General features: G+C 47.0%; 2 protein-coding genes across 12 annotated transcripts in view; one reads left to right on the top strand and one right to left on the bottom strand.

Moving 5' to 3' along the window:
• Positions 1–910: 910 nt before the first annotated feature.
• Brap (BRCA1 associated protein) lies at positions 911–27597 on the bottom strand. Of its 4 annotated transcripts, none has more exons than NM_028227.3 (12): positions 27312–27597; positions 25999–26160; positions 24669–24864; positions 22872–23061; positions 15962–16075; positions 12782–12930; positions 9321–9396; positions 8811–8949; positions 8234–8343; positions 5291–5380; positions 3686–3789; positions 911–3031 (listed from the first exon to the last, which is right to left on the bottom strand). In NM_028227.3, the coding sequence occupies exons 1-12, from the start codon at positions 27391–27393 to the stop codon at positions 2668–2670; spliced, it is 1776 nt and encodes a 591-aa protein (NP_082503.2). In that variant the 5' UTR covers positions 27394–27597; the 3' UTR covers positions 911–2667. The 4 variants fall into 4 exon arrangements, with proteins under 4 accessions (NP_082503.2, NP_001276473.1, NP_001276472.1 ...); NM_001289544.1 differs by lacking the exon at positions 27312–27597 and adding an exon at positions 26878–27291; XM_030254829.1 differs by having other exon boundaries at positions 912–3031; positions 24669–24918; positions 27312–27592.
• The window catches only part of Acad10 (acyl-Coenzyme A dehydrogenase family, member 10), a 39578-nt gene continuing 39267 nt past the window's right edge, over positions 27557–27867 (top strand). The window contains exon 1 of one of the 8 annotated variants that reach the window (XM_006530459.2): positions 27557–27867. The gene's annotated coding sequence lies outside the window, so the exon portion shown is untranslated. The other 7 variants (XM_006530458.4, XM_030254817.1, XM_006530460.4 and 4 more) reach the window with 7 other exon arrangements.

Below are 27867 nucleotides of genomic sequence, written 5' to 3'. Positions count from 1 at the left end.
TCACTGGGGCTTGCTGTCTGCCAGTCTAGCTCTAGGCTTAGTGAGACCTTGTCTCAAAACGTGGCAGAATGACAGAGCAGGACACATAACAGCCTTCTCTGGCCTCTGTAAGGATGGACACACACACACACACACACACACACACACACACACACACACACACGGCCTAACATGATTATGGATGGCAGTGACCAGTCAGCATAGAGACCGTAAGTACCTCTCTCTCCAGGAGTCAGCTCTCCTAATGCAGAAGTGAGAACTGTCCTTGTCAATGGCTGAGGGGGAAACGTCAAGTTCACAGCACAGAAGGGAAGGGAAATGGGACTCTGACACTAGGGAGACTGAGGGGTCCTAAACAGAAGGTCTTCCACCTTATCACTTAAAATCATTTTCCCTTCACTGGGCATGGTAGTGCAGGCCTTTAATCCCGACACCGAGGCAGAGGCAGGCGGATCTCTCTTCTGGTCTAAAAGAGTTTCGAGACAGCCAGGGCAGTTACACAGAAAAACCCTGTCTCGAAAAACAAACAAACACAAGCAAGCCACTGACACTCTTATGACACATGCTCCCCAAAAAGTAAATTAAGGGGCTGGAGAGATGGCTCAATGGTTAAGAGCACTGACTGCTCTTCCAAAGGTACTGAGTTCAAATCCCAACAACCACATGGTAGCTCACAATCATCGGTAATGAGTTCTGATGCCCACTTCTGGAGAGTCTGAAGACAGCTACAGTGTACTTACATATAATAAATAAAGCCACATGCTCCCAAGCAACACCATAGATGCAAATTTCACCTGGTCATTTTAGTTAAGAGTTCATTGGCCAAGGGAGTGTGGTGAAGGCTCCATCTCTGTTCTGAAGAATATACTAACAGCTTCCGTCCTGGGTAATTTCAGACTCAAACGTAACTCTTTGACCTTTTAAAATAACATTTTATTTACACATCTTGATTTTTGTTTTCCTGGAACATTTTTAAAAGACCTTCAAGTAGTTTGGAAACCTCTGCCCGTCGGCTGCTTCCACTGGCCACAGCCTTCCCAGGCATTTCCCCCAACCTGTGTGGTGAAGCACTGCTACTCTCCTCTGGGCAGCAGGGCTGCTGGGTGGGTTGTGATGAAAAGGGGAGCCAGCTCTGGAAACTACTTCTGATTCTCTTAATTAGCATGCTACCACCCACCCCAGCTTCTGCAAGGTCAGATGTGCAAGACAAGCAGGGCTGAGCCGGTAAGACTGTAACAGTGTGTAACGCGTTCTAGATAAAATAGAAGCTCTGGAAGAGGCGGCTCTGCCCCAGCCCCAGCCCCAGCCCCAGCCGCCTGTGTGGCTCGGGCCGGAGGATCTGCAGTGCTGGCCTGCCCTGAGGAAGAGCCGGCTACAGAGGTCCGAGTCTGAGCACTCTCACTCTGCAGTCACAGGTGGGGTTTTAGGAAATGCTACAGCACATTCCACTGAACTGGACGGTGATCAGCAACACAGGCAACGTGGTGACATGTCAGACATTCCGGTCAAAGGACGAGGTCCAGTCAGTCGGAAAAAAAAAAAAAAAAGTCCCTAAAGTGTGACATTTTAAACCTTTGGCTGATGATAAAGCAAAAAATTAAACTGTCCTTACTACACACAGCTGTCAACTGCCCAGGCTCTTTTAGAAGCTAAATCCCAACATGGTGTCCCCTCAAGTCTGTTCAATTAATCTGTTACAAGTTACCTGATGTTCCTGGCTCTAAAGAGAGGCACACAGCCCCTCTGTTGGTCATATTAAATATTGTATGGCTGTTTGGAAGAGGCTCTGCTGAAGCCAGTTTCTGGAGAAGCAGCCTTTGAAACGATCATAAAAGAGTAACTGAAATCTGCCCAAGCTCCCTCTAGCTGCGACCTGAACATGCGGCCCTGCCTGTAAACAGTCAGTATCCACTGACCCCAGCAACACAAGTCAGTCAGCTTGTCAGAGGCCTCTCGATGGCTAGCTAGGCTTGCCCCTTGAATCCTGCTGGATGGAGGACACTCTCAGTTACCTGAGCTGAGAAGGAGCCAGGAAGGCTTTTCTTATTGACAGGCACATTTCGGATGGAGTCATCAGAAATAAAGAGAGCTGTCACTGTCTTCCCTAAACTGGGTATACTCCATTTGCCCCAAGCCAGGCTGCTGAAGACAAGCCTGTGCTTGGTTTACAACCTAGCCCTTTCTCTATGACATGCAAGCAGCTCTCTCTTCTACTCTGCAGGAGAAGGGAGGGAGGGATGGCAGGAAAGACCTTCTGCAGTGGGCAGTGGGCTCCTCTCCTGAAGGCAGCTGGGCCTCTGGGAGGCACTGTGCTTTAGTGCTAGTTAATGCTGGAATTCCTTTAGTGCTAGGAAGGTTACGTCATGTCATAGATTTACCCTGGAACCCAACTGCAAGTGCGCCAACTGAATAAATACAATGGAAAACCGCACAAGCCTGGGGGCTACCCAGCTGGAAGGCAGAATGGCCATGAGGTGACTCACCCTTGGGAAGTGCTGCCAACCCTTCCCCCTCTTTTAGTCTCCTCACACTACACTCAACAAATGAAGGAGCCACATGACCACAGTTCGTCCTCAGACGTACTTATTAGGGCCCACACTTCCGCTCAGCAAAGGTCCCAGCAGACCCTGTGGTGCCCAGGAAGTCTCAGGGACAAGTCTCTGATGGTCACTTGCCCCTCTTGCTGCGGCCCTTTCTGGACTGCAGCTTCCCACCGGCCCCGGAAGAGGGTGGGTTGGGCGCTGAGGCCATGGCGATGTTGATCTGGCCTTCCTGGATCTCCTGCCTCGTCTCCGCAGGCAGGTGGCTGATCTGCTGCTGTGTCTCCAGGTAGAACATGACATCGCGCAGCTGCTCCTGGATCTCGGTGATCTGCAGGTCTTTCTGGGCACAGGTCTCCTTCAGCAGCTTCTCCTCCTCCTTGAGCTGGTTCTGCAGCACCAGCTGGTTGGCGCGCAGACACTTGTTCAGCTCCTGCTCCTCCTGCAGCTCCGTGCTGAGCTTGGCCACTCTGGTGTTCAGCTGGGTACACCTGGAGCAAAACAGAGGGAGACAGAGCTGGCTCCACCTGCTCTCTGTCCCTTTCTGCTCAGGGACCTCAGAAGCCAGCAATGACACCCCTCCTCCCCACTGCAGCGGCAGCCAGTGTTCCTGACACACTGCTCATGCGTTTTGCTCCATGCTCAGCATCATTAGCCATTAGGTCCTGTCCCAGGGGGAGTCTGTGACACCAGCTTAAACAAAATGGTTTTCCTAACTTGCTCTTAGCCAAGATGGCTCAGAAGCTGCAGGCAGAAATGGAAGGTACGTGTCCATGGATTGCAGGGAGGTTGGTGTTCCACCTGGCACCCACCTCAAGTGGAACAGCAATTGGACCTACTTTGGTTTCCACATTTATTCATGTGTATGTGCATGCGTGTGCCAAGGCACATGTGTGGAAGTCAGTTCTTTCAACACGTGAGTTTTGGGATCCCACACAGATTATCAAGCTGGGTAGCTGAGCCATCTTGCTCACCCCTAACAACATGAATGAGAAGTCACTGTTATTTTGATCCAACCATAAGCAGACCCCCAGAAACCTGTATGATGGACATGCTGAAAGTGAGGGCGTTCCCCAGGAAGCAGAGGTGCTTCTGCAGAAGAACCTGTGGGCACTGGTGGCTGCTAGGAGCCGAGGGACACTCACTTCCTTTCCACAGACTGCTTCTCCTTCAGGAGGTCACTGAGCCTGAGCTCCAGGCTGTCACACTTCTCGATGGTCTCTTTAAACTTGGTCTTCATGTTGTTAATCTGAAAGTGCAAATGGAGGTCAGGCACTCATACAGTTCTTGGGACACCCCTATCACTGTCTCTATAACCAGGACAAACCAAACTTAGAAAGTCGAGCTGAGTCACTTAAATGGCATTGTGACAACAACAAAAATCATGAGAAATTGAGAGAACAATTTTTTTTTTAAGGATAAACAAGGACCAGGAGCTGGTGTGTAGCCAGGGAAACAGCTGATGGACAACTGAGAACTAGTGAGGAGCTGGAGTGGAGCCTCCCACCTGCAGTCCCAGCGAGAGGAGGGACTACGTTATTAGACGGATCATTTAGAAAATGAAGACTTCATTTACTACTGTGAGAAATGTTACTAGACGCACACACAAGCCCTGTGTGCTTATGTTCCAATCCTCTTCTCTGCAGCGCCCAAGGTTCCTTGAACATGCTACAAAGTAGAAAACGGAGCACACAGAGCTCAGGCCTTCTGCACAGGCTTCTGTAAATCACATCACACTCTATGTGCTGAAGTCGAAAACCAAAACAACAACAACAACAAAAACTTTCTGGGTGCAGGGGAGATGGTTCATTGGTTAAGAGCATCGTCTCCCCTTGTAGTGGGGACCTTGGTTTAGATCCTAGTACCCAGAGTAGCTCACAGCCACTTGTAACTCCAGTTCCAGGGGAACTATATCTTCTTCTGGCTTCAAAAGGCACTGCACATACAGACATATAGTCAAACACTTATATACATAAAATATAATAAAATAAAATATCAGACTATGAAGCTTCAAACTTCTGAGATTAAACAATCCTCTTGCCTCTACCTCCGGAGTATATAGAACTACAGGCATAGGCCACCATGTATGTTACATTTAAGGTAATCAGTTAAAATCTGGTAACTGCAGCTCTGAACCAGTAATTCTCCAGGGAGACCACAGAAGTCCCACCATTCCTGCCTGATTTATTTCCCTCAGTTTACAAAGCTACAGAAGCTCACCTGGCTCCCACAGCCCTGTTCCCAAGCCAACGTGCCAGTGGCTGACCCATATTACAAAACCTTCACACAGTCGTCTATGGAGTCTGGGTTGTGCTGGGAGGCAGCAGAGGCTGGGCGGTCACTGAGTACCACCTACGCATTTTTACCTTCTTATTGGGATTGTACCAAGTGCTAGTTCTGACAGGTGAGAGACACTATATCTTCTTCTTTTTTTTTTTTTTTTTTGGTTTTTCGAGACAGGGTTTCTCTGTATAGCCCTGGCTGTCCTGGAACTCACTTTGTAGACCAGGCTGGCCTCTAACTCAGAAATCCGCCTGCCTCTGCCTCCCAAGTGCTGGGATTAAAAGCATGTGCCACCACGCCCAGCTGAGACACTATATCTTAAGATCCCAACCATCAAGACCCTTCCTTTTAGAGAAAGCAATTCTCCATCATCAGGCATCAAAGGGAAAGATCCTCACATCCCTTTCCCTGCCATTTTGCCCTCTCTATCGGCCTTGCTATGGCATTTCTGTCTCCAAGTCATTTACCTCCTCTGCCGTGTCCTTCTCTATGCGCACGATTTTGTTCTCCCAGTATATCCGCTGCGATTCCAGCTGGCTTGTCAACAGGTACGAGTACTGGAAACAGAACAGTGGGAGATGAGAGCCATCACCAAGTATGACACCCAGCAACGCTGACCTCTGACAGCTTCTAGAACTCATTCCTTCCACAGCGGGTAGTGCTCACATACCCACCATAAAACCTCATGAAATTAGAGCGCAAACACCTGCGGGGCTGGGATGGGCATGCCTTAAATCTCAACACTCCAGGTCAGCCTGGCTCATCTAACTAGTTCTAAGCCAGCCAGGAGAAGACAGAATGAATATGAAAGAAAGAATAAGGACATAAGGACATGGCCTTGCCCTGCTGTCTCACACTTGAGGCATTGGCAACTTTCCAACCTTATCAACTGGGGACTTCAGGCTTGCACTACCATGTCAGGCTCACCAGAAAGTATGTTATACTTGGGTTCAACTAGAGTCAACAGGCACTGGGTCAGAGGTACAGAGTGGAACTTGCAATTCAGCTGGGAAAAATGTAAAAGTGCAATGTATTTTTGCCTTTAAAATGCTCTGTATGTATCCTTACTATTATTATTATGTTAATTATATGTCCATGAATGCAGGTGACCACAGTAGTCAGCGTGTCTGACTCCTATGGAGCTGAAGTTACAGAAGTTCTAAGCCATCTGATGTGGGTGCTGGGTATGGAACTTAGGTCCTCAGAGAAGAGCAATATGTGCCCCCACTGAGTCATCTCTCCAGCCCATGTATTCTACCCACGTGTGTACAGGGGGAAAGGCAGAGTCAGCCTCAGATGTCATTCCTCAGGTACTGTCCACTTTAGTTTTGAGACAGGGTCTCTCTCTGGCCTAGAACTCACCGAGTAGGTTAGGTTGCCAGCCAGTGGGTCCCATGGATCTATCCATCCCATCTCTTCAGTGCTGGGGTTACACACACGTACCACCACTTCTTTTTTCTCAGGTCCTCATGCTGGCATGGAAACAACTGACTGACTGAGCTATAACACGGTTTATGGTTTTGATACAGGGTCTCTTACGGCTCAAATGTCAGGATGGACCTGAGCTCCGGATCATCACACCTCTACCTCTTTAGTGTGAAGGCATGCTTACACAAATTTTTTCTGGTCCAAACAATTTTAAGAATGGAGGCTTTGAATTTATGTAAAATTCAGGGCTACAGGTATAGTTTAGTGGTAAAGTGTGAGCTTAGCATACATGAGACTCTAGCACCCCTCCCCACAGAGGAAAGTCTAACCAATCCCTATCCATCACCCTGGGCAAATGTCCCCACTGCACTCCCACTGGAACTACAGTAGCACTGTTTGAAGGTTTACTCCCCAGCCACTAGACTAGAAATCTGTGAAATCTGGAAATGAGGGCTTCATTGGTCTCTGGATCTTCACTGCTACATGATGGCATGAACCCACAGTACTGTGTGACCAAAGGTAGGGAAGTACTGCAATAGGGCTGCTAGGACTTCTGGGAGTACATGAGATTCAGAGGCTGGTGACAGACATGAGACTTGAACAGACCACCTACCTGCACTTGGAGAAAGCAGGACCAGCCACAGGGCCTCTTCAACTCAAAGGACAACAAAGATGCTAGGTGTGGACACAACAAGAAGGGGCTATGGGTGTGAAGACTTGTGGGCAAGGTCAGGTGTGTTGGGGTATCCACATGTTTTTAATCCTAGCATGTGGGAAGCGTGCATACCTCCTGAGTTCAATACCAGTGAGCTCCTGAACAATCCTTAGTCAGAATTCATATGGAAGAGATACTTATTCTAAAGAATGTCAAGGGTTTGTCTTTTCTGTCAGTATAGTAATTTATTAAGAGTACAAGCTATACTGAAGGCCACTTTCTGAATCTACTAGAGCTATAGCATCTACAAATGAGGAGCTGGAGAGATGGCTCAGTGGGAAAACACACAGGCTGCTCTTCTAGAGAACTCAGGTTCCGTCCCCAGCACACAGATGTGGCTCACAACTGTCTTTAACTCCAGTTCCAGGGGATCTGAGGCCCACTTCCTGGCTTCCTCAGGTGCCAAGCATGTACATGGTGCAGACACACATGCAGGCAAACTCATACACATTACATGAAAAAATAAATAAATCTCAAAGAGTTTACAAATGAACTAATTTCCAAAGTCCACTCCTGAAAACCAGGAGTTTTGGGTTTGTTTTCCTGGCTAAACTTTTCTTTTTAAATTTACATAAAACAGGACTCATTCTGAAACTTCCTCCTCATTAACAGAATTTTGTGTGGGCATGCTAGCTCGCTCCTATTGTCCCATCACCAGGGAAGTGGAGGCAGGAGGATCATGAGTTTGAGATCAATCTGGAACTACTTGATAAACCAAAATCCACAAATGACGACAAAGCATCACCAAGCAAACAAGTGGCAGCACAGGACTGCCCTGCACACATGGCTTCTCAGAAGGAAAATCCCAGTGTGCTAAGCGTGTTGGTCCTTCACATGTATAAAATCAAAATGCCTTTAAGTAACTGAACCCCAATTCACAAAGCACGTACAATAAACACACAGCTATACATGAATGACCAGGGAAGAAGGTGCTGCTGGGGTCCACTCTGACTCAGTCTGTTCCATTTCCAGCTTCTGTGTAGCCTCCTACAGCAACATGATGCCTTTGGCTTTATTGCTGCTGTGGAAGATGACCTGAACTGCCTTAACTACGGAACCTGAACCTAAGACAACCAGGAACATCACAGTGAAAGAGTAGTAAGGCTTAGGGAAGCTTAGACTTTCAAAAAAGAAGCATTTCAGAAATTCTTCCCAGCAATGACACGGGGCAGATGACAACATGAAAGGGTCAAAGCATCTTTCTCCAGAAAATGGAAACACGCACGCAGCAATAGTGGTTGACAAGTGACAGCCAAGAGCATCTCACCTCTAACTGTAAGGCATCTATCTTCTCTTCCTGGCAGGTGTCGCCCTCACACTCGTACTGAACGATCTTTCCATCCGTCTTGCTTGCAACCAGTCGATGGACATAATTATCTAAAGAGAGGAGAAGTCAGCCAGAGGCAGTTTCTTAGGAATGAAAAGTTTATTGTGCTTTTCCCAAACAGGGTTTCTCTGTGTAACCAGGCTGTCCTGGAACTTGCTCTGTAGACAAAGATGGCCTGGAACTCATAGAGATCCATCCTCCTGCCTCTGCCTCCTGAATATTGGGATTAAAGGCTTGAGCCACCACCGCCCAGCCAGTTCTCCATGCTTTTAACTATGACACATTTTGGTCGTTTTTAGAAATATAAATGTACTGATGTATGATTTTTTTTTTAAACTGGTGAATCATTTGCCCATCAGCGAGTGAGAGAGGGCAAGAACAAACATCTAAACTGTCTCTATAATTCTTGATTCGGGTCATCCCGAGGCAGAGGCATGGCACCCTCTGAGTTTGCCACACCACCTGTGAGAGGTTTCTACAGGAAAGAGTCTAAATCAGGAAACAGCTGTGCACGTACCTCCAGCATAGTCCCAGACTCGATGGTTGGTGAGCTGCATGGCGTATGTGTGCTGGGTCTCCTCAAAGTGCTTGTAAGCATGCCGACTCACGTACCGCCCACAGCCTATGTGGCCGCATATTAAACAAATCCAGAGGTTCTGCAAGGGGGAAGACCTCAACTGGAGACTGGGGAGGGAGGCACATGACCTGGCCCATATGACTTGGAAAGAACACTTGGGGACTTCTTCCACAGACTTCCGAATAATACAGTTCTAAGACCCAACCTTCCAGGTCAACCTTCCAACATTATTGGTCAACCATTTCCCTTTTCTGGCTTTTTCAAAGTCCTAAGTACAGATTCACAAGTGACTGATTGGTGGGCATCTCAGTCTTTTAAAAGAATAAATAGTAAACAAAAGCATGAACAATCTGTGTACTCACACACCCAACTACAGACAAAAAAGAATTTGTCTCACAAAGAATCTAAACTGCACTGGGCAGAAAAGAATCCCACATCCCAGTTACTTACTTCCTGGACACCACACTCAAAACATTTGTTTTCTTCCACTGGCTCTGGCGTTTGACAGTATCGGCACACAGGACACCTATCCAGGACATGAAGATGAAGATGGAATTATACAGGGGTTGAAAGCTGGACTCTGAACCTCCCTTCTTTATGCTTTCTCTTTGGCTTTATTTTCTCTCAAATTTATTTACATGATGGAGGCAGGATCTCCTAATCCTAGCTGCTCTGAATTCACTATGTCAAGCTCACTGAGAACCAGGTGCTAAGACTCAAGATGTGAACTACCACACACAGCCAATAATTTTTATTGCTTTTTTTGAGACAAGGTTTCACTATATAACCTTGACTGACCTAGAACTTGCTATGTAGACTAGGCTGGCCTACAATTCAGAGATCTGCCTGCCTCTGCATACCTGTTCTAAGCCAAATTTTTTTTTTTGTTTGGCTTTTCAAGACAGAGTTTCTCTGTGTAGCCCTGGCTGTCCTGGAACTCACTCTGTAGACCAGGCTGGTCTCAAATTCAGAAATCCTCCTGCCTCTGCCTCCCAAGTGCTGGGATTAAAGGCGTGCGCCGCCACCACCACTGCCTGGCTCTGAGCCAATTTTTAAAAAAAGGCTTATAGTCATGTGGATGTGTGTGCCTACCAAGGCCAGAAGAAGGTGTTAGATCCTCTGGAGCTGGAGTTCTAAGTGCCTGTGAATAGCCCAATGTGGGTCCTGGGAACCTACCCTGGGTTTTCTGCAAGAGCAGCTAGTGCTGCTCTTCTCGTCAGACACACACATGAAACGCTGCCTCTCAGAGCAGATGACCTTCATCTCCTGATCTTCCTGCCTCCACCTCCCCCAAGTGTTAGCATTACAGGTGTGACAACATGCCCACTGGGGTAACCCTTTCCACGACAATCGAGGTGAACTAATATTCACTGGTCATTAACACATTTTGTTGGATGGGTCAACGTGTCAGGAAGTGGGATACAGTTGTAAGTGACCGAAGTGCCACCAAGTGAGGAAGTTCAAGGTGTATCAAGCACCCATTCCATCTTTGCTTGGTCATGAAGAGCAAGGAGAAGGCAGGAGTAGGCAGAGGCAAGAAGGAAGCTCCAATGCCTCTGCCTCTCCTTAGTCCTGAAGAAGCTGGCAGGTGCAGAGGGGCATGTGTGTAGGGGGCACTCAGGGGAGACGTGAAGGACGCCAGAAGCTCAAGGCTAGCTTTGCTTGCATGAGTGCCAGATCAGCTGGATTTACGTGGTGAGGGCTTGCTTTCCATCTTAGAGTCGTGATTTATAATACCTGTCCACATGTGTGTGCTTGAGTATATTCTATACAACATGTGATACAGTACCTGTAGAAACCAGAAGAGACCTTCAGATTCCTGGTTGTGAAGTAACACCCAGCTGTGAGCTGTTCAGTCTGGGTGCTGGGAACCAAACCGGTGACTCTGCAAGAGCAGGAAATGCTCTACCTGCTGAGCACCTCCCTGGTCCCCTAGTTTGCTTTAGAAACGGGTCTCATGTAGACTAGGCTAGCCTCAAGCTTTCTATGTACCCAAGCATGACCTTGAATTTTGGGTCCTCTAGTCCCCAATTCCCTAGAACTGGGATGCACCATGTCTGTTTTAGGCAGTGTTGGGAATTCCACCCAGGGTATCATTGTTAGGGGCTAGCCTCGCTTCTATGCTAGGCAAGAATTCATCAACAGAACTCCATCTCTAGACCTGAGACCTTGCTTCCATTAAAACAACAGACAGACAGGGACTGAGAGTTTAGGGGTAGAACTGTACTTAGCAAGGAGAGAGGGAGAGAGAGAGGGAGAGAGACAGAGGAACGACTATAGGGAGGAGGATGGGGAGTGAGGGAGGAAGAGAGGAAAGGAGAGGGAAGAGGAGAGGAGATGCAGAAGGAAACTGGGAAGTAGAGCTAGAAATGGCTGCTGGAGGAGGCAGAGCAGCTGCACAGAATACTCCAAACCAAGATGTGTAGCACAATGACACATACCGACACTCCACACCATCTATGAGGACATCATGGGAACCAAATGACTGAAGTTCCTTCCAAAATCCAGTTGGGTTTAAAAGCTTGGATGGCCACCACACTTGGACATGACCTCTGCTTTTTGTGGAGTGGAATCACTCTGTAGCCCAGGCTGCCTTTAAACTCCTAACCTTCTTGTAGTGGCTATTCCTGGTTGTCAACTTGACTATATTTGGAATGAACTACAATCCGGAATTGGAAGGCTCACCAGTGACCCTTATCTGGAGGCTTGGAGATCCTTATCTGGATCTTGGTTTGGAGATCTTGAGCCATAGTGGCTATGGATTCCAGAAGATTGAATCTCCGAGTTTAAGGAACACACCTTTAATCTGGGCTACACCTTCTGCTGGAGACAATATAAGGACATTGGAAGAAGGGGGTCTAGCTCTTGCTCTTGCTCCTTCGCCTGCTTGCGTGAGACTGAGTAACTGCTAGATCCTTGGACTTCCATTCACAGCTGCGACTGAACCATTGTTGGGAATTGGGCTGCCGACTGTAAGTCATCAATAAATTCCTTTACTATCTAGAGACTATCCATAAGTTCTGTGACTCTAGAGAACCCTGACTAATACACTTCTGATCTTTAGCTCAAAGTATAGAATTATAGGTGTGGCCACTCACCTGGCTTTTGAATCAAGCTATTTAGTCTGTGAGTTATCTTTCCAACTCTTAAATTTAACAGTTTCTTCTATTTTTACTTACTTTTTTTGTTTGTTTGTTTTGTTTTTTGAGACAGGATTTCTCTGTGTAGCCCTGGCTGTTCTTGAACTCAGAAATCTACCTGCCTCTGCCTCCCAAGTGCTGGGATTAAAGGCATGCGCCACTACTGCCTGGCTATTTTTACTCACTTTTTGGTTTTTCAGGACAAGATTTCTCTGCGGAACCCTGGCTGCCTTGGGCTCTACTTATTCTGTACACAAAGCTGGCCTCAAACTCAAACATGCGCGCGCATGTGCACACACACATGTATGCAGGTGCCTACAGAGGCCATAAAAGGGTTTTTAAAAGGTCTTGGTATTTGAAGTCCACTTTTGGATGGCAGAGATAGAACAGTGGTTAAGAACCCTTACTGCCTTTGCAGAAAGAGGAACCAGGTTCCATTCCCAGCACCCACACAGCAGCTCACAGATACCCACTAACTCCAGTTCCAGGGAATGTGATGCCCTCTGGCATCCTGGGGCACCTGCATGCATGTGCTGCACATAAACTCATACACACACACATACACAGATACACAAATAAGAAAAATTATACAAATGGCAATTTCCACAAGACCTGAGAGAAGGGGAGAAGAGACACTGAGGTCTCTTCACTTCTGAGATCCCAGCTTTGCAGAGCCAAGGACTAGCAGTGTTTGTTGATGGGTATTTCGGATTCCAAGAAGAGGTCATAAAGGGCCCACGAGGTGGGGGTGGGGGCAGCCCCTGCACTCACGTGGTGTCATCCCACCGCTGCAGACACTGACTATGGAAGCTGTGGTTGCAGAGGGTGGTGAGGATGCCATTCACAGACTCGTCCATCCGCTCCAGACACACAGTGCACTTGGGCAGCTCCGTCAGGTCCATCACGGGGAGGCTGGCGCCCTACAGGAAACATCTGGTTAAGGCCCACACGTCACCCTCTGCCATCTTCTTCAAACAAGACACATGTTGGCTTTTCTTGTTCACTTTTGGAGACAGAGTTCCCCTGTAGGCCAGGCTCACCTGGAACTCTTAGCAAACCTGAATCAGCTTTGCAAGGACTCAGAGAGCAAGCTGCATCTGCTGCCTTTCTTTACTTTATAAAGAGATTTAACGAATTTTTCATTTTTAAAATTTTTTTAAAGATTTATTTTATGTATGTGAGTACACTGTCACTGTCTTCAGACACACCAGAAGAGGTATCAGACTCCATTACAGATGGTTGTGAGTCACCTTGTGGTGATTTAAACTCAGGACCTCTAGAAGAGCAGTCAGGGGGCCATTTCTCCACCTCCAATTTTTTTATTTTTTATTTTTTTTTTATTTTTTTGGGGGGTGGGGGTTCGAGGCAGGGTTTTTCTGTGTAGCCCTGGCTGTCCTGGAACTCATTCTGTAGACCAGGCTGGCCTCGAACTCAGAAATCCACCTGCCTCCGCCTCTGCCTCCCAAGTGTTGGGATTAAAGGTGTGTGCCACCACACCCAGCTTTAAATTTTTCTATATATTGGTGTTTTGCCAGCATGAATGTCTGGGTACTAAACATATGTATAGTGCTCATGAGGGCCAGAAGAGGGCAACAGATCCTCTGGAATTGAAGTTAACAAGATGGTGGTGAGCTGTCTTGTGGGTGTTGGGAACTGAACTCAAATCTTCCATAAGAGCAACCAGAGCTCTTAACTGTTATCTATCTCTCCAGCTCCCAATCCCCACCTGCCCTCATTCCCCCTTTTAAATCTTGCTTTTTTGTTTCTCTTGGATGTGCAGCTTAACTCAGGTATGCCTCAACTTGTGCAGTAGTTGAAGGCCTTGATGTTCTAAAATTCTTCCCACTACCTTTTTAATTTTAAAATCTGTATTTGTATATGTCTGTGTCTGAGTGTGTGTGTCTAAATGTGTGTGTGTGTGTGTGTGTGTGTGTGTGTGTGTGTGTGCACACGTGCATAGTCCAGATGCATGCATGAGCCAGTAAGTATCAGAAGATGACACTGGATCCTCTGGAACTTGAGTCACAGGGCAATGTGAGCTGCCATATAGGGAGCTGAAAACCTGAACCTGTGTCCCCCACAAGAGCAGGAAGCAGCTTAAGTGCTAAGCCATCTCTTCAGCCTCTGGACTCTACCTCCTGAATGCTCAAATTCCAGGCCTACATCACTACGGCCAGCTTCTGGGTCTAGTTTAGGGTCTATTTTAAATTTTTTTTAATTACATTTTTATGGGCTGGGGAGTGGTGGCACATGCCTTTAATCCCAGCACCCAGGAGGCAGAAGCAGGCTGATCTCTGTGAGTTCGAGACTAGCCTGGTCTACAGAGGGAGTTCCGGGACAGCCAGGGATACACAGAGAAACCCTGTCTTGAAAAAAAAAAAAAACAAAATAGTTAATTAAAAAATAAGTTACATTATATTTAGAATATATGTGTGCACGTGTGTGTGTGTGTACATGTATTACACACATGTGGAAGCCCAAGAACAACGTTCACAAGTTAGTTCTCTCCTTTACCCACATGGGTTCCCTGCACTGAACTCAGTTCACAGGCTCTGTGGCAGGAAATACCTTTATCTGCTGAGTGTGAAACCCTGACAGTTCTGGAACTCTATTTGTAGAGGAGATATTGGACTCAAACTCAGAGATCTGCCTTCCTCTGCCTCAAATACTAGGATTAAAATCGTGAGAAAGCCTGGCTATTAAGATCTCCTTGAAAAGGAAGAGAATCTTACAGCATCATGGAGGCTCTCTGGCCTCCAGAGCCAAGTCTGCTATTTACTATAAATGGCCTAGTGAGCCAGTAGTACAGGCCAGGCTCCGAGGGAGCTGCCCTGCTGCAGATGAGAGCCAGAACATGTAGTCAGCAAGACTGAACCTTAGCACTCAGGAGACAGAGACAGGAGGATCTCTATGAGTTCGAGGCCATCCTACTCTACATAGTGAGTTCTAGGACAGCCTGCCTTAAACAAACAAAACAAAAAACTAAGCATGGTAGCACAGGCCTTTAATACTAGTACCAGGGAGGCAGAGGCAGATGAATTTCTGTGAGTTCAAGGTTAGCATGGTCTACACAGCAAGATTCAGGACAGCCAGGGCTACACAGAGAAACCCTAAAACAAAAAGCTAGGATGGAGATTGGGGTTAATAGTTTGAACAAATATGCTTCTTTCTGCTCCAAACTGTACTCCATCGTTCTGGGATAGTTTTAACAGGGCAGAAATCTTTTCTTTGATTTGGGGACAGGACCTTATTATATAGCCTAGGTTGGCCTCCAACTCAATAGTCTCTTACCTCTGCTTCCTGAGTGCTAGGGTCACATGCATGTGCTACCAAACCTGTTTTCTACATCTTAAAGATGAGAGATATAATGGGCAGGAAAGATGTCTGAGTGGTTAAGAGCATTGACTGCTCTTTCAGAGGACCTGATTCAATTTCCAGCAACCACATGATGGCTCACAACCATCTGTAATGAGATCTGACACCTTCTTCTGGTGTGTCTGAAGATAGCTACAATGTACTCATATACATAAAATAAATAATAAATAAATCTTTAAAAACTGAGATATAACATTTTTTCGTATGTTTGTTTTTTAAGAAGGACCTTGCAGTGTTAGCTTTGACCTTGCCAAACCACCTGTGAATTCATGCCCCTCCCTATTCAGTGCTAAGACTCTCCATTTTAAACTGGGTGGATTTTAGTATGTCCACGCTAACTACTCCATTCATCCTACATCCCGCACCACCATCCGTCAACAATCCATTAGCCCAGAAGAACCTCTACATCTGTTTGCTGGCCCCTCCCACTCCCCTTTTCTCCCAGACCCCAGAGCCCATCTTGTTTCTACTCTCAGTCTTTACAGGAAGGCCTATTCCTGATGTTTGGCAAGCATCTTAACATTCAATTCTGTACGGATCAACATTTCATCAGATGTAAGAAGACTTCACACTTACATCTTCAGATTTCAGCACTTCAGCCCTTTCCACATAGACCAGCTGGCAGACGTCATCTTCGATTGAGTTGAACTGGCGGCCATTGCACGCCATGTAGAAACTGTCTGCATCAGCCTGTGCATACCATAGGGAGAGGGGAAAATAAAGGCTGGTCATGGAAGATGCACTCTCCATTCCCACATCCCCACACATTTGCAATAGAAGCAGCAAGCTCTGGAGCCATCAAGTCAACAGAGCTCTGCAGCTCGGTGTCCAGGCTGTTGAGAGGTTTGCCTTACAAGGCAGAAGGTAGTGCCATGTGCTGAGCAGAGAACATTCAACCTGCCATCTGTCTACAAGTTTCTGGACAGTTCTTTCCCCAGTAGTCATTATTTTTGAGGCACTTGGAAGAAGACACATACTTCTTAAAATTCTGGAACTAAATTGTAACTGTCACACAAAAATTGGAAAAAATGGAGTAGGGGACGAAGACTAGGGGTGAAGAGATGGTTAAGAGCATTGACTGCTCTTCCAGAGGTCCTGAGTTCAATTCCCAGCAACCACATGGTGGCTCAGAACCATCTGAAATGGGGTCTGATGCCCTCTTCTAGTGTGCCTGAAGACAACTACAGTGTACTCACATACATCTAATAAATAAATACATACAAGCATACATACATACACACATACATACATGATGCCCTTAAAGAACCATCATTCATTTGAGGAAAAAAAAAAAAAAGAAAGGAAAAAAAGTTGGGCACCCTTCTACAGGCCTTTAATCCCAGCACTTGGGAGGCAGAGGCAGGCAGATCTCTGAGTTCAAGATCATTCTGGTCTACAGAGTGAGTTCCAAGACATCCAGGATAACACAGAGAAATCCTGTCTCAAAAAAAAAACAAAAAAAAAAAAAACAAAAAAAAAACCAACAAAACCCAAACTTATCATCTTGTTAAAGAATAAGGAGCAGTACGGATGAAAAGCCAGCTCATCTTCAGTTGACTGAGGAAGCACTCCACACCAATCACCTGTCAGGATGCCTCGTGCAGATCAAGGTGTCCTAGCCTGGGGCTGTGAGAGAGCACTGCCTGCTCTCACAAAGATCCAGGGCTCAGTTCCGCATGTGGCAGTTCACAACCCAGACTAACCAGCCTTCAACACTGAGCTGCTCTTTCATGGTGGCATAAATTGTAATAGACGTGGAGAAGGTAACGCAAAACAACACCAGATCAGGCTTAGTGTAAAGCAACAAGACGACTCCAGTGCTAAACTCAGTTTGTCCCGGCAGGGGCGTCAGACCAAACACAGGAAGGCCGCCTGCTCCAGCACTACTCATGCTGACGAGCTGCTTAGGGGATGGGGACAGCTTCCTCAAAAACAAAACTGTTTTCTCTTCCATCAAGGCTGTTCCACCAAAGCATCCTTCCTGCCTCTCCTTCTCAGGCCCTCAATCTCAAAGCCACAGTACAACAGTTTCTTCTTCCATTCCAGTAATGTAAGCTCACAGATTTACATTAATTTTTATTTTATGTGTGAGGGTGTTTTGCCTGTATGTGTGTGTACCACATGCATGCAGTGCCTGAGGAGGCCAGAAGAGGGCGTCTGATCCCCATCAAGTGTGGTTACAGTTATGACTGCCAACTGGTTGGTCAGAGACTGAACTAAGATCCCCTCCAAGAGCAGCCAGCACTCTTGATTGCTGAGCCATCTCTCCAGACCTGCACTTTGGATTTTTGCTTATTTATGCTTTCTTCACATAAGCCTATTGGTTAAACTCAGCCCCGAGAAGGGCGGTCAATCCTGATGTAGTTTGACTGAAGGGGCAGTGAATTTTAAGTTCACATATGTAGAGCTGGCTGTGGGACAACGAAGAGGCCTCCCCACCCTCCAGTGTCCCCAGAGACATTCCTGGATGAGGAGGAAGATCTCACAGGCTGAGGTGCTTACTGAGGAAGGAGCCAGGCTGGGCTCAACTTCTACAGCACAAGGCACTGGCTAAGGCTGCTGAACAAACAGAGGCCTCCTTGGATCATGAGATGTGTTAAGCGCTCACCAAATAACAGGACTCATCACAGAAAGGACAGGTAGGAGACTAAACCTAACCTACACTGTGCACATTATATTTGTGAGGGAACTGTTCATCTGTATCAAAGACATATACTTTTGAGGCTGATTTTAGGTCAGCCTGGTCTACAGAGCGAATTCTAAAATAGCCAGGGACACACAGAGAAACTGTCTGGAAGAAGAAAGAAAAGAAAAGAAAAGAAAAGAAAAGAAAAGAAAAGAAAAGAAAAGAGGAGAAGAGAAGAGAGGAGAGGAGAGGAGAGGAGAGGAGAGGAGAGGAGAAGGGAAAGAAGGTGAGGGGAGGAGGAGGGAGGGGAAGAAGAAGGGAGGGGGAGGGAGGGAAGGGGAGGGGAGGGGAAGGGAAGGGAAGGGTTAGGTGGAGTCTGAGGGGCAGGGGCTGGAGACATGGTTCAGTGTAAAGAGCACTTGCTCTTTCAGAGGACCCAGGTTTGATTCCCAGCACCTGCATGGTGCTCACAACCATCCTTGACTTCAGTGGTCGGGGTCAGATGCACTCTTCTGAGCTCCAAGAACACCCACACATTACAGTATATGACATACCTGCAGGCAAAACACTCATACACAGAAAAGTAAACACTGCTTTAGGGCAGTTTTAATGACCTCAGGAGACCTTGTCCTTAAGAGACTAAATGCTAGAATTATAAACAACCAGAAATTTAAAGAATGCCAACTTCAGGTTTTGTTTAATTTGTTGTTCAACTCTGAGAGGATCATTATCAGAGCTTCCTCTGCCAGACAGCTACAGAGCTGAGTGTGTTTTTACTGTTTGTTTCTTTGTTTCAAGACTGGGTTTCTCTGTGTAGCCCTGGCTGTCCTCGAACTCAGAAATCCGCCTGCCTCTGCCTCCTGAGTGCTGGGATGAAAGGTGTGTGCCAGCACTGGCCAGCTGGGCTCTCCATGCTTTTATGTTTAAGAGGACCAGAATCCCAGTCAGTCCTGCATAAGCACACGAGGGAGGTCCCTACCGTGACCCAGCCATTTTGGTCTTCATGTTCTGATGATGACTTACAAATTCCTTCCTCAAAGACTGGATTTCCTCAAGGTCATATTATCAATCTATGACTTTTCCCGAACCTCCAAAGAAAGCTGAGAGGGCAGGGGCCAGCAAGATGATGCAAAAATTAAAGGCACTTGCCACCAAGCCTGACAGCCCTGGTTTTGTAGTGAGAATTTTGGTTTTTCAAAAAAACCTAGTTATGTTCTCTGAATGATTTTGTAATCCCAGGTGTGGGATATGGGGCTGCTTCAGACTGCCCACAGTCGTCACAGCCGTTAACTCCGAATATTTTCTGTTCTAGGAGGGGCTTGATTTTTGCCAGCTGAAGACAGTTTACATTTGGGACTCTGGAGAGGGTGTAAATGGGAAAGACTCAGGAGGGCCTAAGGTGGCTGCCGCTCCCTGCTGCTGCTGGGCTTGTTACTGCTGGATTGCTGGCTGGAGATATTCTGACCACAAAGACTGGACTTGCCCCAGGGAACTCTAGTCAGCAGGAAGTAGGCTCCTTAGGTCTACACCCGCTTTCCCCTCTAACCTTTCTCTACTACATAGTATTGGGGGGAGGGGCGGTGTTGGATGGGATTGGGGTGGAAGGGACTGCTGCCAACACACAAGAAAGTAAACGCAGGCAGTTAGGGCCAACAGCAATTACACGACACTCAAAAGACTTTTGAGTTCTCAGGGAAAGACAGGAGAACACGGAAAGCTGCCTATATATGGACTCATTAATAACCAAGATGGAGAAGGCCATTTTTCATAGCTAGAACTGGGACATAGGAGTGGTGAGGGGACAGCCATTGTTTTTAAGTCACTAGTAACAGCAATACTTTATAGTGTCTACACTATACCAGTGATTAACAAGTACCATGAAGGAAAAGGCACAGAACTAAATTATAAACTGTCTAAGAACATAATAAGCCCAAATTTGGCATTCACGTCCATGCCTATAATCCCACGTCAGAAGGCTGAGATGAGGACTATGTCTGAGAGTTCAAGGCTAGCCTGGGATAAATTGGGAAATCCACAGTATAAACTACGGATGAGAACTTGTCAGAAAGAAAAGAAAGTATCTTTAAATATTACATATGGAAATGTAGGAGTACATATCTTTAAGCCAAACACTTTGGAGGCAGAGCCGAGCAGATCTCTGTGCCTGAGGCCAGCCTGGCAGATGTGGTTAATTCCAATCCAGCCAGAACTACTTAGTAAACCACTGCCGTGAAAAAAAAGATTATGTGGGATGGCTCAGCAAGTGAAGGCGTCCACTACCAAGCCTCACAGGCTGAGACTCACATGGTAGAAAAAGCTAATCAACTCCTGAAAGTTGTCTTCTGATCTACACTTGAGCAAAACATACATATGCATACAAAATAAATAAGTGATATGTAATTTGTAAAAGTTGTATGCAGGGGTCAGTGAGATGGCTCAGTGGGTAAAGTCACTTGCCCCAAGCCTAATATTATGAACCCAATCCCTATAGCTTACATGGAGAAGAGCGCTGACTCCTGCAAGCTGCCCTCCCTGACCACACACACATAACACGTATTACTGAACACCCACCACTGCCGTCCACCCTGCATTCCTGGACAAGGAAGTCTGTGTCACGAGTTCCCTTCACCCACAAACCTTAGTAACCCATTCGAGTGGCAAGAACAAATGATCTGTCAAAATACCAATTTGTCAACTAACAGGATGGGACACTTGATCTAGAGGAAACCGTTGACCACGGAGTTGAGAGAAGTTAATTTTCCACAAATTGTAGTCATGGTTGTCCTGGAACTCATTCTGTAGACCAGTGTAGCCTCAAACTCAGAAACTGCCTGTCTCTGCCTCTGTAGTGGTGGGGTTAAAGGCCTGTGCCGCCACCACCACCTGACTAATATGGTCAAAGTTCAATGGACAAATATCACAGGATATAAAAACATAGAAAAAAAAAGCTTGAGTAAATCCAAAGCTGGGGCAGCCCCTCGGGGACATGAGTAAAACTCACCTCATGCTATGTTTCTATATAAACACACATGCTCTTAAGAACCAACATGCTTACAGCAGTACAAGGCAGAGAGGAGATGACAAAGCCTTCCTAACTCAAAACTGCACAAGCCATTTCCGGTCTAAGAACACCTCTGTTCTTTCAGGACATCTGTTGGTGTCTGTATTGTCAACCATTCTTAACACTTCAATATTCCACCAATCAACACCAACGTTTAAAAAAAAAAGCAAACACTGAAGCCAGCTGTGGTAGCGCACGCCTTTGATCCGAATGCAATCTCTGTGAGTTAGAGGCTAGCCTGGTCTACAGAGTTAGTTCAGAGACACCCAGGGCCTCATTGGGAAACCCTGTCTTGGAATTAAAAAAAAAAAAACAACAAAAAAAAAAAAACAGGAAAAAAACAAAAACCAAAACCAGAAGAAGGAAAAACCTGGGACAGGGTGAGATAGGTAGTACAGTGCTGTTGCAGAGGACCAGGGCTTAGTTTCCAGCATCCATGTGGGGCAGTCTGGAACTGCAGCTCCAGGGGGTGGGACACGCTCTTCTGACCTCCATGCGCACTCCAAAGGGCATCTTGCAAACAGAATCAAAGAACTGGGGACGACACAAGTGCTTGGGCTTCTGTGTCCACTGGATAAGTACACGAGCTGGAGATCACACTCAGTGTGATGCATAAGTCAGGTGTGGTGGTGCCCGTCTGTCATCACGCTATGTGGGTGGGAGACAGAGGCATGAGAACACAAGTTCAGTGCACATCTGAGCTACACAGTGAGACCAAGGGCCGCCTGGGCAACTCAGCGAGACCGTCTCAAAATATAACAAGGTAAAAAGGGGCCAGGGGTGTCGGCAACGGAGGAGCACGTGTGAGGTGCTGGGACCAATCTTCACCAAAAAAATAATCGTTAAAAATGCTTTTTAAATTATGGGAGTGCAGGCAAGAGGAACAATGGGTAATGCCTCTAAATATAGATCAGAAGATTCCAGGTTAAACTCATGGCTGATTTGGTCATTTAGGGTTTTTTTTGTTTTTGTTTTTGTTTTTATTGGGTATGGTAGTTCCAAAACTTGAGAGACAAATGCAGACATATCTGTGAATTCCAGGTCAGCCTGGTCTTCAAAGCAAGTACCAGGCTAGTCAGAGCTAGACAGTGAGACCTTATTGAAAAGAAAAGAAAAGAAGAGAAGAGAAAAGAAAAGGAAAGGGAAAGGAAAGAGAAGAAAAGAAAAAAAAGGACTGGAGAGATGGCTCAGCAGTTAAGAGCACTGATTGCTCTTCCAGAGGTCCTGAGTTCAATTCCCATCAACCACATGGTGACTCACAACCATCTGTAATGGGATCTGATGCCCTCTCAGGTGTGTCTTAGACAGTCACAGTGTGCTCATTCATATACATACATACATACATACATATATATATATATATACACACACACACACACACACATATACATATATACACACATACACACACACACACATCTTTTAAAAAAAAAAAGGCCAATGTAATTGTATTTCTTTTTTTTTTTAAGATTTTATGTATTTATTTATTATATGTAAGTACACTGTCGCTGTCTTCAGACACTCCAGAAGAGGGAGTCAGATTTCGTTACGGATAGTTGTGAGCCACCATGTGGTTGCTGGGATTTGAACTCCGGACCTTCGGAAGAGCAGTCGGGTGCTCTTACCCACTGAGCCATCTCACCAGCCCGTAATTGTATTTCTAATAGCCTTGGGGCTACAACCTCGCCAACCACACCCTAGGAGCCATATCTGAATTTGAGGCATAAAACCCACAAAACTGGCATCGCAGTTTCTCTAGCCGTCTGCAGCAGAGAGGTGTCTAGCATCTTAACTTTTACCTGCGCACTGAACTTGATCAGTACCATGTACTGATTCGGAGTAGAGTCCCTGATGATTTTCATTTGTTCAATTACATCATTGAATGGGGCAACAAACTTCATAAGGTCATGACTGGTCATGGTGGCAGGGACGGTGAGGACACACAGCATGGCACTGCGCCGAACGTCTTCTTTTAGGGAGGTCATCTTACTAAGAGGAAGACAATGAGACCGTCTTGAAAAGTCTGGAGAACAACAACCAAATGACTCTTTTGTCTGAGAAAATGTAAAAAATAAAATGGCTAGTATTTTACAAATCAACTCAAATATTTAACTGGTGAATTTGCTTGAAACACACACTATGGGTACCTGGGTCCTTTTCCACGTGTCTGCAGTGCACTTTATGGCAAGCCCTAAATGTTCTACATTACCCCCACCAGAGTTTTCAATCTTAAAAAAAGGTATTGGATTAGTTCCTTGAGAATTTCACACAATGTATTTTGCTTGTATTCACCTCACACAGCACCTCTCCAGAATTATTAATCTTGATTTAATCAGTTATTAATTTAGACTACTACACTCAGTGTTTTATTCTTTTCAAAAGGTATTTATTTTTATGGGTATGAGTGTGCCTACACATATGTCTGTGCACCACACGCAGGCCTGGTGCTTAGAAGAAAAGGCATGGACCCCTGAAACTAGAGTTAAAGATGGTTGTGAGCCACCTTGTGGGTGCTGGAAAATGAACCCAGGTCCTCTGCAAGAGCAGCCAGTGCTCTTAACCTCTGAGCCATGTCTCCAGTCCCATGTTTAACTGAGGCACAGTGCAACTTTGACGTTTGTCTTAAGAGCTCCAGAAGAAGAGTGAGCGCAAGTCTATGCAACAATTCTAACCTCCGACAATGGGACTGAGATTAGAAAAAGTACTGTTGGTCTGAACAGCTTTGAGGGAGGGAGAGTGCAATTTGCTTTTGATATGCTGAAAACAGACGTGATGGCTGGGATCCAAAACGGCTACCTGAGGACTGGCTGCTTCCCAGCTTCCCTGGAGGGACATGGCAGGCAAGTTAGGGCAAAGACAGTTGTTGAGACATCAACAAATTATTGTATTGAGAGCTGAAGACCCAGCTGGTGGGTTATCTGTCTAAGTGCCTCCTTTCCTTGGGCTTCCAGAAGAAAGCTTTTTCGAGACAGGGTTTCTCTGTGTAGCCCTGGCTGTCCTGGAACTCACTCTGTAGACTAGGCTGGCCTCGAACTCAGAAATTCGCCTGCCTCTGCCTCCCAAGTGCTGGGATTAAAGGAGTGCGCCACCCCGCCTGGCTGCTTTTTCTTTTTTAAACAGAGGGAAAAAAATTGTAAAAGCCAGGCCTAATGGTGCACACCTTTACAGACCTTGTCTCAAACAAACAAACAAACAAACAAACCATCAAAAACCCTAAAACAAAATAAAGAAGTCACGAAAACAGGCATGTCAATTACTATCACCTGGCTCCTGCGGTTTAGTACAGACATAAGCACAAGGTGCTTTGACTCCTTTTGTTTTCAGTCCCCACCCCAATCAATACCCATGCCTAACGGTTAATAGATTATTTCCCAAGCATTTCTGACGTGCATCTACATGTTTATTATTGAGTAAGGAGAGCTTTGGCCCAATCTACACTGTCAAACGCACAACACTCAGAACTCTGTAGTCCACAGTACCTAAGGGCAGTATGTTTGTTGTCAAAGCTTTAGCCTTTGACCTCATTTCGGGCACAGAGTTTTCTCCCTACTCAAAGCAAAAATCAGAGCAGTCTGAAGGAAGCGAGCTGGGCTTACTTTGTCTTGTACAGGTGCATAATGCCGTGGACTATTTCAACAGAAGGGTTGCCACTGAAGAAGGAAATCTGGTCTGGGAGCTGTTTGGATGGAGACTCTGGGGCTGTGTTCACAGACTCACTCTGTTCTCTACTTCTCTGTGCAGAGACAGGGGCTGCTGAAGGCTTCTTTTCTTCCACTGTGTCTCTCACTTCATCTTACAAAGTGAAAATTAGCAGATCACAAACAGCTGGAAATAAGCCTAAGGAGCCTAAGAAAGTTAGAATTTCAAGTGCAAGGGAAATTGTGACAGAGAAACTACAACATTGCATTAAGAACCACATCCCTGCTGGTTATGATGGCTCACGCCTGTAATCCCAGCACCAGGAGGCTGAAGCAGGAAAGCTGCAGATGTAAGAGACCCTGTCACAAAACCCAACAAACCATACTGTTGAACTGTTCGGTTTGGGAGTCTCTCAAGAACATGTACAGCTCTCTTTGCGTAAAAACATCTCCTCATACCCTTGTAAAAAAATCTCTTAACAATGGGGGTGTGGGTGTGGGTGGGAGGGCAATATTTGGAATGTAAATAAATAAAATTTAATAATAATAATAAATCCCTTAACACTCTCAAAACCCAACAGAAGCTCCTCCCACATCCAGCAGCACCCCAACACAAGCAGGCAACATTCACCACTGGCTCCTCGGTGACAAGTCAGGGCTCTCTGAAAACTGAACCTTCCAGTTGTGACCACACCTATGCTATAGATGCAGAAAGCATCCACTTCCTCAGCTGTGTAGGCCGGTAGGGCAGGGACGGGGCAGCAGGCTTCCCCGGGAACTGCTCCACTGGAGCAGAGTTAGTAGTTATAAGCATTCCCACCAGAGGGAAGAGCCCACTTTGTGACAACCAATCTAGTTTCTCCTGTATTACTCTCTTAAAACAGGGTCTTGGGGTATGTTTCCAAACTCCAGGGTTTACATAACCCTTTCAAAAAAGACAATGAAATATGCTTCACAAATCACATAAAGAACACAAGTGCTGGGGGGAAAAAGCATGCTGGAACTATACCTCAGTTGGGAGAGCGCTAGCCTTACATGTATGAAGCCCTGGGTCTGTGCCCAGCAGGATGCAAACTGGACATACGGATGCATACACATGATCCCACCACTCAGGAGGTGAACGTAGCAAGATTACTTCAAGGCCATACTCATTAACAAATGTACCCAGCCTCAGCTGCTCATCAACCGCAAAAAACACCAAACCAAACCAAACAAACAAAAACCAAAAAACAAAAACCAGCCAGGGGCTCAGAGTACTTGAGCGCGGCCAGGCTTCCTGTGGGCATACCTGCTCTGGCCTTCATGGTCTCAATAATCACATCCGTCATTTCCCGACGGCCAAGGTGCTGGTGGATGATGGCTGCTTTCTCCCCGGCTGACTTCCCTTCTAGACAGGCGACAGCGGAAGCCAATGTCTTCTTTTTGATCTCCTCATCAGACATCTCTCCAGCTGGAGAACACATGAAAGATTAATACCTAATGACAGAACAAATTCCTCTCACTTCTTGGCACATCAATCAATAGCTTTCCTGCTCCTCTATGGCGTGTCCCCCTGGATGAGGCTCTTTTCCAGTGTCTGCCTCTGTCCCTCTACTTATTAATGAATAAGCAGCATTTCAGAAACCCGGAGATGTGACCGAAATTCCTTAACATCAGTTCTGAGGCAGGCACCAGGCCTGTCCAGTACGGCACTCAACCCACACAACCAAGCACACAGTAGGAGTTCTCAGCACCCGATCCACACATCTAAGCACACAGTAGGTACTCTCCCCCTAGGCTTTACTGCATAAATGTCTCCAGGACTGGGCCAGGATGAAGTTACCTGTTTGTGCCTAGTGCCAACTTAACTGACTTTCAGATCTAGGGGTCACTTTGAGCTCTGGAATTTCGCTTGTAACCTTGAAATAAATCAAGTCACTGGAGTCTCAAAGACCAAGAAAGACCACAACACACTCTTCTACTGCAGCTCCAAAGAATGGACCCACAGAGTGTCCAGGATGCCATCCTTCCGAGAACGAGCGCCAGCCCAGCTCTCCAAACTAAGTGTCCGTTTCTCTTTTCCATCAACTTGGGACATTTAGTCCGTATGGCACATATCAGACCAAGTCTGATTCAGGGCATGACAAAACTCTTGACAGATACCAAGCAATCGCCCTCCCACACACACCTTTTTCTCGTCGGTCTTTTGAGACAGGTTTCCGCCCCCCCCCCCCAACCCTGCCTGGCTTCTGGTTGCCTGTCCTCCTGCCTTCACTTCAGGATCCTCAATGCTATCAGGTAAGGTTGTGACGATCACGGGAAGAGCCGAAGCTGCATGACCCACTAAGGAAGTCTGTGGCCGGTGGTGAAGACGTCAGCCTCTCGGTCCCCGGCTGGGCTAAAACTCGCGTTTCCAGCCACTCACACCTAACTTTGGGCAAATCCTTTCCCCACCGGTCTGTCTGACTGCCAGCTTGGGAAAGGCGCACAGCATCGCCCCCGCGCCCTGGGCCGCGCTTTCTCGCAGCGAGGGCGACGTCGAGCAGAGGCGCCCGGCAAGTCCGGGGGCCGGTGGAGCGAGGGCTGCCGACCCTCCGGCCCGGCGCGAGGCCGCCGACTCACCGGCGGCGCTGAAGCCGAAGTCGGTGGGGACCGGCGAGTGACCCGCGAGCTCCAGTCGGATGACCACCAGTGACACACTCATAGGACAGGCGCTGCTCGGCGTGGGCCCCGGTGGGCTGACGGAAGGCTGCGGCCCGAGCCCAGAGGCCGAGCGGCCCGCGGTCGGCAGCGCCGCCACCGCCTCAGAAGCCGCGGCCGCCGCCTCAGCAGCGGCAGCCCCCGTCGCGCGCAGCCTGCCGAGCCACAACAACCTCCGCTTCCGCCTGTCGGCCGCCGTCTCTGACCCGCCGGGTCGCGCACGCGCACGCGGAAAGGGGCGAGGCCCCGGGCGCGCATGCGCTTTCGACAGCTGCTTCTGCCCCCTTGGCTGACCGTCTGGACAGGGTCCGAGGAGCGTGCGCAGAGCACGCAAAGACGCCTGGCTCCTATTTTGCGTTTGACCCCTCTCTACGTTTGTCCTCCTTAGTTTTCCCGCAGGGCTCACCGAGAGTCTATGGGTCCGCAGAGACTCTGAGGCTTCCTGGGTCTTCGACCTCAGGGTTGTAACTTTCTGCAG

Source organism: Mus musculus, chromosome 5 (genome assembly GCF_000001635.26).
Source record: "Mus musculus strain C57BL/6J chromosome 5, GRCm38.p6 C57BL/6J".
NCBI lineage: Eukaryota > Metazoa > Chordata > Mammalia > Rodentia > Muridae > Mus > Mus musculus.
The sequence above is the reverse complement of the archived record's forward strand: the minus strand, read 5'-3'. Positions and strand labels throughout refer to the sequence as shown.